The sequence below is a fragment of the Oncorhynchus mykiss genome, chromosome 5 (genome assembly GCF_057628025.1).
Source record: "Oncorhynchus mykiss isolate SJ-2025 chromosome 5, ASM5762802v1, whole genome shotgun sequence".
Classification (NCBI taxonomy): domain Eukaryota; kingdom Metazoa; phylum Chordata; class Actinopteri; order Salmoniformes; family Salmonidae; genus Oncorhynchus; species Oncorhynchus mykiss.
Genome location: NC_143026.1, coordinates 59649879 through 59667928, shown reverse-complemented (window position 1 = coordinate 59667928; position 18050 = coordinate 59649879). Strand labels below are relative to the sequence as shown.

The 18050-nt window shown below is 40.6% G+C and overlaps 1 protein-coding gene and 1 pseudogene across 2 annotated transcripts in view; one reads left to right on the top strand and one right to left on the bottom strand.

Annotated features, from left to right (window-relative positions):
* Nucleotides 1-1958: 1958 nt before the first annotated feature.
* LOC110522977 (putative ATP-dependent RNA helicase DDX49) lies at nt 1959-3542 on the bottom strand (annotated as a pseudogene).
* Nucleotides 3543-6554: 3012 nt separating this feature from the next.
* The window catches only part of LOC110524137 (homer protein homolog 3), a 51027-nt gene continuing 39531 nt past the window's right edge, over nt 6555-18050 (top strand). Inside the window, exons 1-2 of one of the 2 annotated variants that reach the window (XM_021603495.3) lie at nt 6555-7082; nt 8627-8676. In XM_021603495.3, the coding sequence (XP_021459170.3) occupies nt 8654-8676 (23 nt within the window). In that variant the 5' untranslated portion in view covers nt 6555-7082; nt 8627-8653. The remainder of the gene's footprint in view (nt 7083-8626; nt 8677-18050) is intronic. The other variant, XM_090235348.1, reaches the window with a different exon arrangement.

Here is an 18050-nt window from a genome sequence, read left to right as displayed (position 1 = left end):
TACTTTCAGTGCAGCAAACTCTCTCCAGAAGTTCAGTGAGGATCTCTGAATGATCCAATGTTGACCTAAATGACTAATGATGATAAATACAATCCACCTGTGTGTAATCAAGTCTCCGTATAAATGCACCTGCACTGTGATAGTCTCAGAGGTCCGTTAAAAGCGCAGAGAGCATCATGAAGAACAAGGAACACACCAGGCAGGTCCGAGATATTGTTGTGAAGAAGTTTAAAGCCGGATTTGAATACAAAAAGATTTCCCAAGCTTTAAACATCCCAAGGAGCACTGTGCAAGCGATAATATTGAAATGGAAGGAGTATCAGACCACTGCAAATCTACCAAGACCTGGCCGTCCCTCTGAACTTTCAGCTCATACAAGGAGAAGACTGATCAGAGATGCAGCCAAGAGGCCCATGATCACTCTGGATGAACTGCAGAGATCTACAGCTGAGGTGGGAGACTCTGTCCATAGGACAACAATCAGTCGTATATTGCACAAATCTGGCCTTTATGGAAGAGTGGCAAGAAGAAAGCCATTTCTTAAAGATATCCATAAAAAGTGTCATTTAAAGTTTGCCACAAGCCACCTGGGAGACACACCAAACATGTGGAAGAAGGTGCTCTGGTCAGATGAAACCAAAATTGAACTTTTTGGCAACAATGCAAAACGTTATGTTTGGCGTAAAAGCAACACAGCTGAACACACCATCCCCACTGTCAAACATGGTGGTGGCAGCATCATGGTTTGGGCCTGCTTTTCTTCAGCAGGGACAGGGAAGATGGTTAAAATTGATGGGAAGATGGATGGAGCCAAATACAGGACCATTCTGGAAGAAAACCTGATGTAGTCTGCAAAAGACCTGAGACTGGGACGGAGATTTGTCTTCCAACAAGACAATGATCCAAAACATAAAACCAAATCTACAATGGAATGGTTCAAAAATAAACATATCCAGGTGTTAAAATGGCCAAGTCAAAGTCCAGACCTGAATCCAATCGAGAATCTGTGGAAAGAACTGAAAACTGCTGTTCACAAATGCTCTCCATCCAACCTCATTGAGCTTGAGCTGTTTTGCAAGGAGGAATGGGAAAAATGTTCAGTCTCTCGATGTGCAAAACTGATAGAGACATACCCCAAGCGACTTACAGCTGTAATCGCAGAAAAAGGTGGCGCTACAAAGTATTAACTTAAGGGGGCTGAATAATTTTGCACGCCCAATTTTTCAGTTTTTGATTTGTTAAAGTTTGAAATATCCAATAAATGTCGTTCCCCTTCATGATTGTGTCCCACTTGTTTTTGATTCTTCACAAAAAAATACAGTTTTATATCTTTATGTTTGAAGCCTGAAATGTGGCAAAAGGTCGCAAAGTTCAAGGGGGCCGAATACTTTCGCAAGGCACTCTAAATGCTACCAAATACTAATTGAGTGTATGTAAACTTCTGACCCACTGGGAATGTGATGAAAGAAATAAAAGCTGAAATAAATCATTATCTCTACTATTATTCTGATATTTCACATTCTTAAAATAAAGTGGTGATCCTAACTGACCTAAGACCGAGCATTTTTACTAGGATTAAATGTCAGGAATTGTGAAAAACAGAGTTAAAATGTATTTGGCTAAGGTGTATATGTACAGTATATACACAATTTGTAATGTACAGTGTTGCATTATATGGACTTTTCTGCCTTTTTGAGTTTTTGCTTCATCAGTTTATTTTTCTGAATCCCATGTTGCGTCTTCTGAATGGTTTCATGCGCCTTCTCCCTGAACAACTTCTTCTCACCCCTTATCTTATCCAGTTCAGCCTTTCTTTCCAGGATCCTCTGACAGGATAGTAGTTGGAATGTCGGGAAAAATCGTCTAGAACCCTTATGACAGCAAAAAATGTAAGTCTGTCCATGGTGTTTTGGCTCATGGTGAGTGTGTATACTTACTTTCCCCTCCAATCATATTCTCTAGTTGGTCTCCTTTTTCGAGTGAACATCTGCTGACTCAGGTTTCTGCAACACGAAAGGAATGGTGAGAAGTCACAGCTGTAATGTGAGCTCATGTTATCCAACAGCCACATGTTCACGAGGGGAAATGTCTATATAAACAGAATGTGTTCATACAATTTCACACTAGCGTCTGGCCACGTTGATTTGAGTCAGGGTTTTCAACAGGATACTCCTTCAGTTTGGTCTCTGGACAAATGAGAAAGCAAAACAAATAATCTAGCTTTCCGCCCCAAGATCATATCCTAAATGGTGATATTGCGCTAATGGGAATGTCTGAATTGGAAAGGGTAGCAAGCAATACTAAATCAACTATGTGCAATCTATACTTTTCCTTGTAGGAAATGTAGACTTAACTGATCTTCCCCTCGATGGAATAAACCAAGTGGATGTCATACTGTGTCACCAGTATGATCGAGACACCATGCCTTTCTGTAGACATATCAGAGAAAAGTGGATTGTGTTTTAAGTCTACAGTAACGGCCTGTGTGATAACAGACTGTTACCGGAGGAATGTTACCCGCTCTGGCAGTTCGGCCGACTCTTGTGAATGTAGATCTTGGGCAGACCTGGCATGTTGTGGTTGATGACAACCTGGACTGTTGGGATATCCAGGCCCTACATAATGAGATTCACAATGGTTTAACCTTTCCATATATTGAGAAATGTTTTTTTTGGTCTGATTATACACACTACCGTTGAACACTGAGCTTTCTTATCTGGAAGCTACATCAGTTGCAATCGGGATTTTGAAGGCACTGAACTTGAACTTTGCGAGGTTGGCAAAATGTTGTTTCTGTGAAAAAGGTAACTTAGTGTCTTAATTCTGTGTACATTGTCCAAATTAACGTTACTTATTATGACGCGTGTTAAATGTGATTTTAACCTGTCCTGTAACCCATTAATGAATACAAAGCTACAGTCTGAGCTCGGGTTGTTTACCCGCGTCATCATTGAATGCAAGGAGAGTTGAATTTCTGCCGGATCATTGTGAGGATTTGGCAATTCCTGTAGGAAGAATGCAATGCATTAAGGATTCAATGACTAACCATCATTCTATATTGATGTGTCTGAAGGCCATGATACAGCAGCATGTTCTATTGGTTCTATTATAATCCACATAGTCATTGTTCTAGGTTCTTCAGTCATCTCCGAGTGAAGGAGTCCTTACTTGCAGGTCTTGGTGAAGATCATGATGGACCAGTCGTCATGCTCGTCTTAACTTCTGGATCAGATGCACCAGGTAGGCATCTTTCTCTGGCGTCAGGGTGTACCTTTTGATCCAACTCCTCTGCTGTGCGGACCCTATGAGAAAAATATTTCCAATTTAAGTATGTTGCACCAAGACAAACGTTCTGTTTTGAACGGCTTGTCACGTTTGGCAGAAGAAATTTAACTAAATTGGTTTGAAATCCTATTAGAAGGCAATACAAAAAAAATAAACCCTAATGGTGGTGGGGGGGGGGGTTATGCTGTGCACCCGAGGAAATAAAGGTTGTTCATGACACACTGTTTTGGTTATCAGTGAAATCCTCACCTAGACATCCTCAAACATGGCCTTTGTGGAAGAAACAATATTTTTTAAATCTTTGTTTTACCAGAAACTGGATCTTCTTGATGCTGAATGTGTTGGAGATCCGAATGTGGTCTTCCTGGAGTGGCTACAACGACGTGGGGCTTCATGGAGAGTTCCAAGGTCTATGTTATCATATGTGTATGGAACATCACCTGAACATTATGCTGGACAAATTAATAACAATGCAATAAGAGGCAATGTCATTGGTAATCGAGATTACTCATTCCACCAACAATGATGCGGTCCCGCAAGCCCATTGTTTTTCCCAGGACTCTGAACTGTTTGGCAATCTGGTAGGCCAATTCCCTGCAAAGGACACAAGTTTAAACATTACACAACATTGACCATTATATTACATTGTTGTTTTCCAGACGATATGCCTTTTAAATGACATTTTGGTCAATTATTGCTCTAGAATTTATACTTAAATTATCCGAAGATGCCCAACATGGTAGGTGTGAGCACCAAACAAAATATGCCATATGGGTCATCAGATCATTTCTGATTTGGTTTACATTGTTGAATCAACCAATCTGACAGCCCGAGAGAGGAGAAATCCAACATTTTACAAAGTTCCAGATGACAATTATATAGAATATACTTTATTTTGTGTTCAGAATTATCATCTGAACTGCCAGAAAATCATACTCTTGGTATCGTAAAATTGGCGCATTTTGTTGATGTCACTATACTTCTTCAATGGATGACAGGATTGGTCATTGGATACGCTCGAATTCGCCCATTCATTCTAGCCTGACCACGTCTGGTCAGATGTTTTTTGGCCATCAAGGAAAACGCTATGTCTGGCGCAAACCCAACACCTCTCATCATCCTGAGAACATCATCCCCACAGTGAAGCATGGTGGTGGCAACAGCATGCTGTTGGTATGTTTTTCATCCGCAGGGACTGGGATACTGGTCAAAATTGAAGAAATGATGGATGGCGCTAAATACAGGGAAATTCTTGAGGGAACCCTGTTTCAGTCTTCCAGAGATTTGAGACTGGGGGGTAGGTAGCCTAGTGGTTAGTGTTGGACAAGTAACCGAAAGGTTTCAAGATCGAATCCCAGAGCCAACCAGGTAAAAATCTGTTGTTCTGCCCCTGAACAAGGCAGTTAACCCACTGTTCCTAGGCTGTCATTGAAAATAAGAATATGTTATTAACTGACTTGCCTAGTTAAATAAAGGTCAAATAAAACTGGGACAGAGGTTCACCTTCCAGCTGGACAATGACCCTAAGCATACATCACTTGAGAGGAAACATTTAAATGACTTGAAATGGCCTAGTCAAAGCCCAGACCTCAATCCAATTGAGAATCTGTGGTATGACTTAAAGATTGCTGTACACCAGCGGAACCCATCCAACTTGGAGGAGCTGGAGCAGTTTTGCCTTGAAGAATGGGCAGGTATATTGCACTGGTCATCCCCAAAGCCAACACTTACTTTGGCCGCCTTTCCTTCTAGTTCTCTGCTGCCAATGGCTGGAACAAATTGCAAAAATCTCTGAAGCTGGAGTCTTATATCTCCCCCTCTAAATTTAAGCATCAGCTGTCTGAGCAGCTTACCGATCACTGTACCTGTACACAGCCCATCTGTAAATAGCACACCCGACCACCTCATCCCCATATTATTACTTACCCTCTTGCTCTTTTGCACCCCAGTATCTCTACTTGCACATCATCATCTGCACATCTATCACTCCAGTATTAATGCTAAATTGTAATTATTTTCGCCTGTAAGTGCCTATTTATTGCCTACCTCCCTACTGTTCTACATTTACACACAGAATAGATGTTTCTATTTTTACTTACTGTTATTGACTACATTTGTTTATGTGTAACTCAGTGTTGTTTTTGTTGCACTGCTTTGCTTTAACTTGGCGAGGTCGCAGTTGTAAATGAGAACTTGTTCTCAACTGGCCTACCTGGTTAAATAAAGGTGAAATTAAATAGTAGATCTGTACCAGTTTTTGGCATTTATAGTAATGGTTCTCAACTGTACTGCAGGGAAAAAGGGAAAGGGACAGGGAAAAAATAGAGGTTGTGGTGGCAGCTGCAGAGAGGTATTTGGGTGTAAGAGACTTGCCATCAGAAGAGTTACAGGGTGTGTTAAGTGGTAGTGTCCCATCTTTTAAGGCTGTAGGACTAAATAGATTTAAATAGTGGAGTATGGGATTCCTACTTTTTTTGTGAGTGTAGCGTTAGATGGTAAGGTAATTGTTGTATTAAATGTTTTTGTTGATTTAAAAAAATAAAAATAAGCCAAGTATAAGGGAGTTATACTCCAGCCTAGTAGGTGGCGTTAATGCAACATTTATTGGATGCCAACTGCCGTTAAACCTCATCGAAGAAGAAGCAACTCCCCCTCACCTGGTTGTCTAGGTCTTAATAGAAAAGAAAACGGTGGAATGAGTTTGACGCACCTGATTTACAAGATGTATTTCTATATTGTATTAATGCCTTAGGGAGGTTTTCAACGTGATGCCAAATACACACCAATATAATATGAACACCTTGTTTCAAGCATATTTTGAGCACCTACATGTCACAAAAGCTTAGAGATTGAAGGAAGACAAAAATAAAATGCTTCAGAGACATTTACACGGAAGTTTCAAGGACAGCTCAGGGGGAGTTTTTGGAACTACAGGAGAGAAAAAAAAACGTACGAAGTACAGCAATTTTAAAAAATGTATGATTTAGGTTTACCTTAATAGGCAGAGCATTTTTTATTCCAAACAGCAATTACAATGTACTTTTACACCCATAATGTGAATGTATTCCTCATTTCAGCCATCAATCGCTGGAAATATACTTATTTTAATCCCATTATGTCAATCAAAGCTCATTACAAGTGGGGAGAGTGCTTTCAAGACAACCTGCAAGCCATTAGAATATTATATTTCACATTTCAAATGGCGTAAAGTGGGTTAGGTTAGAGGCAATGTAATTTGATTCGTCAAACAGCAGCCAGTAGGTGGTGTTAGACTTAGTTTCTCTGTCTCATTGAGCAAGGACAATTCTTGAATGGGATACCGGAATGGGCAGAGCAGGGGGAAACAACAAACTGCAGAAGGATCTCATTACCGTGCGCTGACACTTAGCAGGGGGCAGAACGCATTTATACTTTTGTAGAACATAGTTCCCTCATGTTTTTGAGAGGCGTTAAATCACAAGATTAGTGTGCCACCACAAAGGAAGAGCGACAAAGAGCGGGATTCGAAGGACAAAGGAAAGCTGTTTTAATTGATTTCAAACAACAGAACTACTACAATTGGGAAAACATTACATGTTTTCAAGTACATTTTTCCCCCACTGAACGTTTGCGGTATTCCTGTTAGAGAAATGTAATGCAACGTACTGTACAATTATAAAGGAATTCACTTTACAGTGACATTCGAGACAATTTGTTAACCATCTATTCGGAGACAAAGAGCAAGACATTACCTATCGCTTGAGATAAGACTGGAATTTATATTCTGCAAGGACACGGAAAGCGTTCAACAATATGGGGTGAGTGCACTGCAGCTTCATAGTTTCTCAAATCAAGTTGCGCTTTCTCTACAATCTCTTGAAAAGGCAAAGACAAAAAGTGAAGTTTGGGATGAGTTCAGGGTGGTATGTATAAATTACCCATGTTTTTGTATGAATTTGATTGGAAATATTATTTAAGATGTGGCATGTTATCGCCCTAATGTATGGGCGTAAAAAAAAAAAAATCTCTGTGAATTCTTAAATGTTTTGTACATAAATCTTAATCTTTTCTTAGTGATCTTATTTGAAAGAAGGGTTTAATCTTATTTATATTTCTTATGACCTAATTTCAGCGCCGTCAGCCTTTAAGCAGCATGGTTGCCCTCAGTCTACTGTATGAATGTTCACCTTGACTATGGCTACATTGTTCCACACTGTCAAAGACATGTCATACTGATGTGTTGAAATAATCCGATTAAAATGCCACAGTTCACATACGCAGAAATGTTGATGACTTTGGTTCTATTGTGTGGTGCAATAGCCTAGCATTTCAGAATTTACTCTAATTCTTAGCCCTTTTCTCCAATTAATATTTACTTATGTTTACCTTGGTAACAGACAGCTTTTGAAGCCACCTCATAATTTGATAGTCAAACTGTGCTGAAGGCTCCATAGCTCAATAATGAACTAAAGAAGCCTAAAGTTACTCCTTTCAAGGGCCTTACATGTTATTTTTAGAGGCGAATTGGCTCTGGCAGCCAAATACTCAATTTAAATGTGAATCGATTCTCAATAGTGGTACAGATCTAGAAACGTAAAGGCCTCTACTTTCATATCACATCAAAATATTTTCACAAATGCAAAATATACACTCACTGTACACTGTTTTAACAGTTGCAGCACACAGTATTTTTCAGGGACAACACTTTTGTGCCATCTGTCTTCCGTTTACACACAGGTGTTCGGAAGACGCAGATGGCTAATTAGCACAGGTAGGCTATGCCTCTGTCTTTGTCTGTTGTCCGTACACAAGCGCTGTAACATGGAAATATGGCTGTGTGGGAAGCCTATAAAGGTGTAATAAATTAACTTTTATTTTTTACTTATTAGTATTTCTCGCTGATTTGAACGATTATGTTTCCAAAAACATACCACAAGCGAAGTGTTTTGAAGTTCAGAACGAGGATACTTTTGTCAATAGGAGCTAAAGGTAGTTAGCATCTATGAATGGGTTAAAGGCTCCATTGATGGTGAAATCATTAGTTGAAAGATTTATGTTGCCTCTTTGAATTATTTAACTAATGATATTTAAGAAGGGCCTTGGGGCCTTGGAAACCAAATGTGAGGGGTTTAGTGTATTGTAAGTATGTCTGGGCAAGGATGCAGTCAGCTCGGCTTCAGAGAAACTAGTGCTGTCTTTAGTTCCCATAGTTCTCCACTACAGACAAAGGTTGGGAAAGAAGAAAAACGATTCTAACCTCATGCTGTTTTCATTTGACCTTGAAAAACCGTGATTTTTAAAGTTTATTCCACTTTTTTTTTAAAGGTCTAATTTGAAGTGTTACCTTCTTTTTCCATCACAGAAAAGGAGCCTTCCCTGAGCTGTAAACATGTATCCGTCACACAGAGAAAGGTATTATTGATACATGTCATATGTGTTGTGCTAATTCATTGTCCATTTGCCCTGTCCCCAAAAATGTGCCCCTCATCTACAAGTCTCCCCTCCCAATTGCCCCATCTTGTCACGTCATGTATGCTCTTATCATATTCTAATCCAGGGATAAAAATTAGAACCCCTACAGTGGTTAGAGCGTTGGACTAGTAACCGAAAGATCGAATCCCGAGCTGACAAGGTCTGTCGTTCTGCCCCTGAACAAGGCAGTTAACCCACTGTTCCTAGGCCGTCATTGAAAATAAGAATTTGTTCTTAACTGACTTGCCTAGTTAAATCAAGGTAAAATATAAAATGAAGTCCAAACTGGATTTTTTATTTCATCTTTAGGTAGGCCAGTTGAGAACAAGTTCTCATTTACAACTGCGACCTGGCCAAGCTAAAGCAAAGCAGTGCGACACAAACAACAACACAGAGTTACACATGGAATAAACAAATATACAGTCAATAACACCAATAGAAAAGTTAATATACAGTGTGTGCAATCGAGGTAAGATACGGCAATAAATAGGACATAATGGCAAAATAATTACAATTTAGCAATTAAACACTGTAGTGATAGATGTGCAGAAGATGAATGTGGAAGTAGAGATACTGGGGAGCAAAGGATAAGAAAAAAAATAACAGTATGGGGATGAGGTATTTGGATGGGCAATTTACAGATGGGCTATGTACAGGTGTAGTGATCTGTGAGCTGCTCTGACAGCTGGTGCTTAAAGATGGAGAGAGAGATATGAGTCTCCAGCTTCAGTGATTTTTGAAATTCGTTCCAGTCATTGGCAGCAGAGAACTGGAAAAAAAGGCGGCCAAAGGAGGAATTGGCTTTGGAGGTGATGAGTGAAATGTACCTGCTGGAGCGCGTGCTGCTATGGTGACCAGTGAGCTGAGATAAGGCGGGGCTTTACCTAGCCAAGACTTATAGATGACCGAGAGCCAGTGGGTTTGGCGACAAATATGAAGCGGGGGCCAGCCAACGAGAGCATACAGGTCGCAGTGGTGGGTAGTATATGGGGCTTTGGTGACAACGGATGGCACTGTGATAGACTGCATCCAGTTTGCTGAGTAGAGTGTTGGAGGTTATTTTGTAAATGACATCACCGAAGTCAAGGATCGGTTGGATAGTCAGTTTTACGAGGGTACGTTTGGCAGCATGAGTGAAGTATGCTTTGTTGCGAAATAGGAAGCAAATTCTAGATTTCATTTTGGATTGGAGATGCTTAATGTGAATCTGGAAGGAGTGTTTACAATCTAACCAGACACCTAGGTATTTGTAGTTGTCCACATATTCTAAGTCAGAACCGTCCAGAGTAGTGATGCTGGATGGGCGGGCAGGTGCGGGCAGCGATCGGTTGAAGAGCATGCATTTAGTTTTAATTGCATTTAAGACCAGTTGGAGGCCACGGAAGGAGAGTTATATGGCATTGAAGCTCGTCTGGAGGTTAGTTAACTCAGTGTCCAAAGAAGGGCCAGAAGTATACAGAATGGTGTCGTCTGCGTAGAGGGGGATCAGGGAATCACCAGCTGCAAGAGCGACATCATTGATGTTTACAGAGAAAAGAGTCGGCCCGAGAATTGATCCCTGTGGCACCCCCATAGATTCTGCCAGAGGTCCGGACAACAGGCCCTCCGATTTGACACATTGAACTCTTATCAGAGAAGTAGTTGGTGAACCAGCCGAGGCAGTCCTTTGAGAAACCACGGCTGTTGAGTCTGCCGATAAGAATGTGGTGATTGACAGAGTTGAAAGCCTTGGCCAGGTTGATGAAGACAGCTGCACAGTATTGTCCCTTAGCGATGGCGGTTATGATATTATTTAGGACCTTGAGCGTGGGTAAACCAGATTGCATAGCGGAGAAGGTACGGTGGGATTCGAAATGGCCGTGATCTGTTTGTTAACTTGGATTTCGAAGACCTTAGAAAGGCAGGATAGGATAGATATAGGTCTGTGACAATTTGGGTCTAGAGTGTCTCCCCCTTTGAGGAGGGGGATGACCGTGGCAGCTTTCCAATCTTTGGGGATCTCAGACGATACGAAAGAGCGGTTGAACAGGCTAGTAATAGGGGTTGCAACAATTGCGGCGGATAATTTTAGAAAGAGATGGTCCAGATTGTCTAGCCCGGCTGATTTGTAGGGGTCCAGATTTTGCAGCTCTTTCAGAACATCGTCTATCTGGATTTGAGTGAAGGAAAAATGGGGGAGGCTTGGGCAAGTTGCTGAGGGCTGTTGACCGGGGTAGGGGTAGCCTGGTGGAAAGCATGGCCAGCCATAGAAAAATGCTTATTGAAAATCTCAATTATCGTGGATTTTATTGGTGGTGACAGTGTTTCCTAGGCTCAGTGCAGTGGGCAACTGGGAGGAGGTGCTCTTATTCTCCATGGACTTTACAGTGTCCCAGAACTTTCTGGAGATTTGGTTACTGCACTGAGATGCATTTACCCTGAAATTGTCCTCATAAATTATTGCATTGTGTCAAAGACATTGTGCCTAAACCAGTTGTCCCAAAAATATGATTTTATTTTGCGTTGTGCAAGCGTGAGTAAAATTAGACAAATTATATATGCCATGAAATAGTATTTTGTGGTCTATAGCTTATTGCTCAATGGGAATTCTGAGGTTGAGGAAGTGCTTGCTAATTGCTGTTTTGGGGATCTTTGCTATTGCTTATGCATGTAATATTCTCTCTCCTTTCACTTTAATTTCTTGACTACAACATTTTATCAGTCAGACATGCAAGAGCCTACTGACCAAGTTAAGAGCCTGCACTTCATAATACAAGTGAAGATGATGCTAAGAAGGTTTTGACAAGTTTCCAGATTATTTAGCAAAAGGCAATGTTGTATCGTTAACATTCTTAAATTGTTGAGAATTCCATTTGATGAGAACCTAATTTGGTCCCTGGAGAGGAATGTGTGGATTAAAGAATGAAACACCTTAGCACCTTGATAGAAGACCATATGTGAGCTGAGATGTCTACTTGTTGTTGAGTAGTAGTGAGTTAGCGTTTCCACTGTGCTATTTTGGTATTTAGTTGTGCAGTGTCATGTTGCTGAAATGGCCGGACACTTTCGCTGGCTCAGGAATGTTGACGTGAGGTTCACTCGACTCTCAGGGTGTCATAGGAATGAAACCCTTAAAGGAGAACTAGAGTCAAAATTAGTTTTTCTCTCACACATTTTATTCTCTATACAAAAACAATAATCTAAGTTTCTGGAAAGGAATAGGGGCAATTCCACAGTAACAGAATTGCACTGAGACTCAAATGTATGCCAAACAAAAAACATTGATTTTAAAGTTTAACAAACCATATAACACTGTTCACAAGGACTATTTAACAATTTCGTAACTGAATTTTGGTACAATTTATGGGACGTTTTCCAAAAACGTTGTTAAATATCTGCTCAGAATTATGATTCAAGATGTCTGCAGAATGAATGGGGTATCAGCTATGACATGACAGCTTGAGTTTGAATTTTTTTCAATTTTCGTTATTGAACTAATGTAGGTGAAGTGGGTTTACATCCGGTAACAGAATTGTGGTTACGGAATTTCATCATTGGTCCCTGATCTGTACCACACAGAAATGCATATTTATGGTTATGAGTATAATTCAGTTCATGGTGATGTATCCTAAATAGGTACACAAAGGTAGAAATATGCAATATCCTCCTTTTGCGTATTTGGGTATTATTCTACACACTGGCTATTCTTTTAAAGAGCTCGTCCACCAAACGACCAAACTACGTCGGTCCAGACAGGACCAAATCTGAACCAATCATAGACGTCTATGTTCCACAAGTTTGGACATCAAAGTAGAGCACAATAGAGTACAGTAAAGTTCAGGAGAGTATAGTTTAGTACAGTACATTAGTGTACTCGACTCTAGTATGCTCTACTGTGTACTGTACTGAACTCTACTCAATTCTACTGTAGAGCGTTGGACTAGTTAACCATAAGGTTGCAAGATTGAATCCCTGAGCTGACAAGGTAAAATCTGTCGCTCTGCCCCTGAACAAGGCAGTTAACCCACCGTTCCTAGGCCGTCATTGAAAGTAAGAATGTGTTAACTGACTTGCCTAGTTAAATAAAGATTTAAATAAAGGTGTGTCATTTTTATTTTATTTGAATTAAATGTAAAAATAATCGGCGTCCAAAATTACAGATTTCCGATTGTTATGAAAACTTGAAATCGGCCCTAATTAATTGGCCATTCCAATTAATCGGTAGACCTTTAATCTGAACCAATCATGGACGTCTATGTTTGGGCTAAATGAAGGGCCGGTCCAGACGTCTGTGAACATTTGAAATCAAGGCCAGGGCAGACCGACCAAATTACCGATTTGGTAACAGAATTTTCCATTTGAATCACTTAAGATCTCTTAAACTGAGTTGGTATCAGTAAAAACACCAACTAATTGGTTGGTCTACCTTTACTTTTTACTTCTGTGAACTTTTGTTATCCACCCTCATGAGGGAGATAAATGACAAAATATCTTAAAGATGTGTGGGTTTTTGGTAACGGAATTTGAAGGCATCAGGCATTCTTAAACTTAGAGGCAAGAAAAAAATGTCAACTAAATATACTGTGCATTCGGAAAGTATTCAGACCCCTTGACTTTTTCCACATTTTGTTACGTTGCAGCCTTATTCCAAAATTGATTAAATAATTTTTTCCCTCATCAATCTACACACAATACCCTATAATGACAGTATTCAGACCCTTTGCTATGATACTCAAAATTGAGCTCAGGTGCATCTTGTTTCCATTGATCATCCTTGAGATATTTCTACAACTTGATTGGAGTCCACCTGTGGTAAAGCTCAAGGTAAACCTTGTGTCAAGGTACAGATCTGGGGAAGGGTACCAAAAAATGTCTGCAGCATTAAAGATCCCCAAAAACACAGTGGCTTCCATCATTCTTAAATTGAAGAAGTTTGGAACCACCAAGACTCTTCCTAAAGCTGGCTGCCCGGCCAAACTGAGCAATCAGGGAGAAGGGCCTTGTCAGTGAGGTGACCAAGAACACAATGGTCACTTTGACAGGGCTCCAGAGTTTCTCTGTGGAGATGGTTGTCCTTCTGTACGGTTCCCCCACCTCTGCAGCACTCCACCAATCAAGCCTTTATGTTAGAGTGGCCAGACAAAAGCCACTCCTCGGTAAATGGCACATGACACCTCTTGGAGTTTGCCAAAAGGCACCTTAAGGACTTGGAGCAAAGTACAGAGAGATCCTTGATGAAAACCTGCTCCAGAGCGCTCAGGACCTCAGACTGGGGTGAAGGTTCACCTTTCCAAGAGGACAACGACTCTAAGCTCACAGCCAAGACAACTCAGGAGTGGCTTCAGGACAAGTCTCTGAATGTCCTTGAGGGGCCTAGCCAGAGCCCGGACTTGAACCCGATCGAACATCTCTGGAGAGACCTGAAAATAGCTGTGCAGCGATGCTCCCCATCCAACCTGACAGAGCTTGAAAGGATCTGCAGAAAAAAATGTGAGAAACTCCCCAAATACAGGTGTGCCAAGCTTGTAGCGTCATACCCAAGAAGACTCGAGGCTGTAATCACTGCCAAAGGTGTTTCAACAAAGTTCTAAGTAAATGGTCTGAATACTTATGTAATATTTCAATTTTTTTATACATTTGCTAAAAAAGGGGGGGGGGGGGGGGGGGGGAACAATTGAATCTATTTTAGAATACGGCTGTAACGTAAGAAAATTTGGAAAATGTCAAGAGGTCTTAATATTTTCCGAATGCGCTGTAAGTGTTTTAGTTGGCCGGGGTCTTTTATTCTTCAACATTGTTATGAGGTTAAGACTTTTTCGGTAAATGTTTTCTAAGACTCCTTTTCCATCAGTTGAACAAGAAATCAAAGCCTTTGCTTTATTACTAATTTTTAGATTGGAAATGGTTCAAAAATGTATCTATGCCTTAACCTCTCAAAATATAGACTCTTAGCTTTCATTTGACACCCACTTTGTATAAACTTCACACGTTGGAGCTCATGGGTCCTTTTACATGGAAATGACCATAGTCCCCTGAGTGTCATCCCCGTAATGCTTACAGCAGGGGTAACAACTTTAGTCTTTTTACCTCGGGCCATTTATATAGGTGTCGGCGGAAAACATTACGAAACAACTCCCATTATTCTATTACCTACATTCAAATATGGCACAAGATTACAATAGCCTAATTGATTTCACAGTTTTGGAGTCAGCTATTTTTTTTTATATCATCGGATCTTTTCAAATAATCAGAGATATTATAATGGGGGATATTTACACCCCAGAACTTCTGCATGAAGTAGGTCATTTAGAATCTTATATCATTGGTCAAATTATTTTTCAGTATCAGAGTTTACCTGTGGTATTCTGCCATCTGTTTTCCCCATTGAAGATGTGTCCTTTGTAACATATACCACGTGTAGTTTGGAACAGCTTGGTTTTATATTTCTGAGCTATTGCTTCCAGATAACTTATTTTGATGCTTTCATAGACCACAGAATAACTCATGGGTATTTTTGGGCAGCTGATCCGCATAGGGGGGCCATTTTACAGATCAGTGACTCTGGAAGATGAATTACTGAGGGAGCTTAAGCATGAGATGAAGATCCAAGTGAGGTGGATTAGCCAGCGATGACACTGTCTCTGGGTGAACCCACACACCCATGGGTCACTGAGAAAGTGAGTTTTAGAGTTTAACTTAGAACGTGAGCAAGAAGCTAATGTCTAATGCTGTTTCACTGTAAATGCAGTTACTGATTTCAGAACGAACCAATCAATATCACCTGCCTTCACTGCGAAAGGTTCAGAGTTGTACTTTTTGTTTTACACCGACTTACATTTGAAGTCAGTGTAATGAGGAGTAATGTTGATTGAGATTATGAGCATTTTACCACAATGGACTTTCTTTTGTGCACTTGTTTTTCACTGAGAGGGTGTTTGTTGGGCTAGAATTTTACATTCTGTTGTCAAGTACTACTGACTCAAAACTGATGGACTGGCCTGATGCCAGCACGTTTTTCCATTTGCCCTAAAAATGCACTGATTCCCACAGAAGTGATTTGACCAGGTACAGAAAGCGGCCCATCCATCGTCAGCACCCAGCCCATGATTAATTCAGTGTTGTGAAACGTTTAGATTAATTTATAATATATGGGCGTGCGTACAGCACGGGAAAGGTGATGAAATATAGATACGTGGGGAGAATAGTAGTCTTTTCCTTCAGTTCCCTCCCTCTCATCCTGTTGGCTGCCAGCCCAGCAGCTGCTGTCCCACTCACCTCGCTAGCTATCAGCTGCTCACCGTCCCCTCTGATAATACAGCTCCAACTTGTTTGTTTCAATGATTCCTTATACGTTTTATGAATATGACCTGGAATAGGTTTACAATAATCTATCTGGACAACCCTGACTTTATTATGACCTTTGCAGAGCAATGCCATGTTGATTTGAAAATGTCACTGCCAGATTTACCTAATCTCTAGGATACCTGTGCACAACACTGTAAGGGTGATTTGACATGGCTGCGCAGAGGCTAGTAGAGCATTGAAGCATGTTGGTAGAACATTGGCGGAGCGTTGAATTGACGGTTCGTTGAGCCCCCCCCCCCCCCCCCGGGTCCTCCTTGATCCTACAGGGAAGCATGGAATGTGCCAGCTGGCCAGACAAAGGCCTGTGTCCCAGAAATGTGTGTCACGGTCACCCCTCCTCCACCCCCCCTGCCTCCTCTCCACGGCTCTTTGCTTTCCCTTCTGAGGCCTCACTTTTGGCTTCCAACCCACTCCCTCCAGGCCAGGGGGAGGGCTCAAGGCCCCATTTTCTCTCTCTTTCTCTCTCTCTGCCCACTCTTGCGCTCAGACATGAGGCTTCACAGCATGAGGCATGGCTTCTTTACAACCAAGCTCTCCTGGGCTCCTGTAGAACCTAGATCTGATTCTCTAATGGGAATGAATATGTACTGTATTTATGCTACAGGACTGATCTTCAGGAGGATTTGAATCCATGTTAATCTATACGTTTCATCAAGTCTGTTTATTGTCTAGGCATAGTCACTTTACCCCTACCTACAAGTACATATTACCTCAATTACCTGGACTAACCTGTAGCCCCACACATTAACTCTGTACTTGTACCCACTGTGTGTATGTGTGTATATATAGCCTGGTTATTGTTGTTTTATTGTGTAACTTTTTTTAAACTAGTTTATTTAGTAAATATTTTCTTAACTCTTATTTTTCTTAACTGCATTGTTGTTTACTTACAAGCCCTTAACCATTTCACGGTAAGGTGTATTCGGCGCATGTGACAAATCACAATTGTATTCTATTTGACGTCTCAACCTGATGCAACTTTGCACTCCAGAGAGATTGAAGGACAGTTGTCATTTTCTCAAACAGACTAAAAGGGATATTTTTTTATTATTTACCTAGGCAAGTCAGTTAAGAACACATGTTTATTTTCATGTGTTTGCCTTGTCAGCTCGGGGATTCGATCTTGAAACCTTTCGGTTACTAGTCCAACGCACTAACCACTTGGCTACCTGCTGCCTATGAAAGGTGTAGTATGAGATCAATTTGGGAATGTCTCCATGTTGTGACTGATTTAGCAGATAATCACCCAAACAGTTATTTAACCTTGTCAGGAATGAATAAGAAGTAGCCTAATTGAAATAAAAATGGGTTTTGGGGGCAAATACCAACAACAGCCTGTATTCTTTATCTGGCCTATATCCTGGTTTTAGTCCAATTGAAGGCAAAAGGCAATGAGCCATTCCCTTATTGCAGTTGCAATTTTACCTTGTTATTCCTTCTCCCTTAAAGTAAAAATAATATTTTTGGCATTCGTTGTATTGTGCTCATTAAAATCAGTATAGCTAGGTAATTGAACTGTAATGGGAACCGGGACGAAAGTAACATTTCGTTTTTTTCCTAATTACTCAGAGATTGATAGAGCTTGAGACACCATATTTTATGACACCTTATAAACTCAGACCCCTTCACTTTTTCGACATTTTGTTACGTTACAGCCTTATTCTAACTTATTTGTATTAGGTATTTGTCATGAATTAGCCCATAATGAAAAAGCAAAAACAGTTTTCATTTTAATTTTGAAAATGTATTACAAATAAAACATTTAAATATCACATTTACATAAGTATTCAGACCCTTTACTCTGTACTTTGTTGAAGCACCTTTGGCAGTGATTACAGCCTTGAGTCTTCGCTACAAACTTGCCACATCTGTATTTGGGGAGTTTCTCCCATTCTTCTCTGCAGATCCTCTCAAGCTCTGTCAGGTTGGATGGAGCGTTGCTGCACAGCTCTTCTCAGATCTCTCCAGTG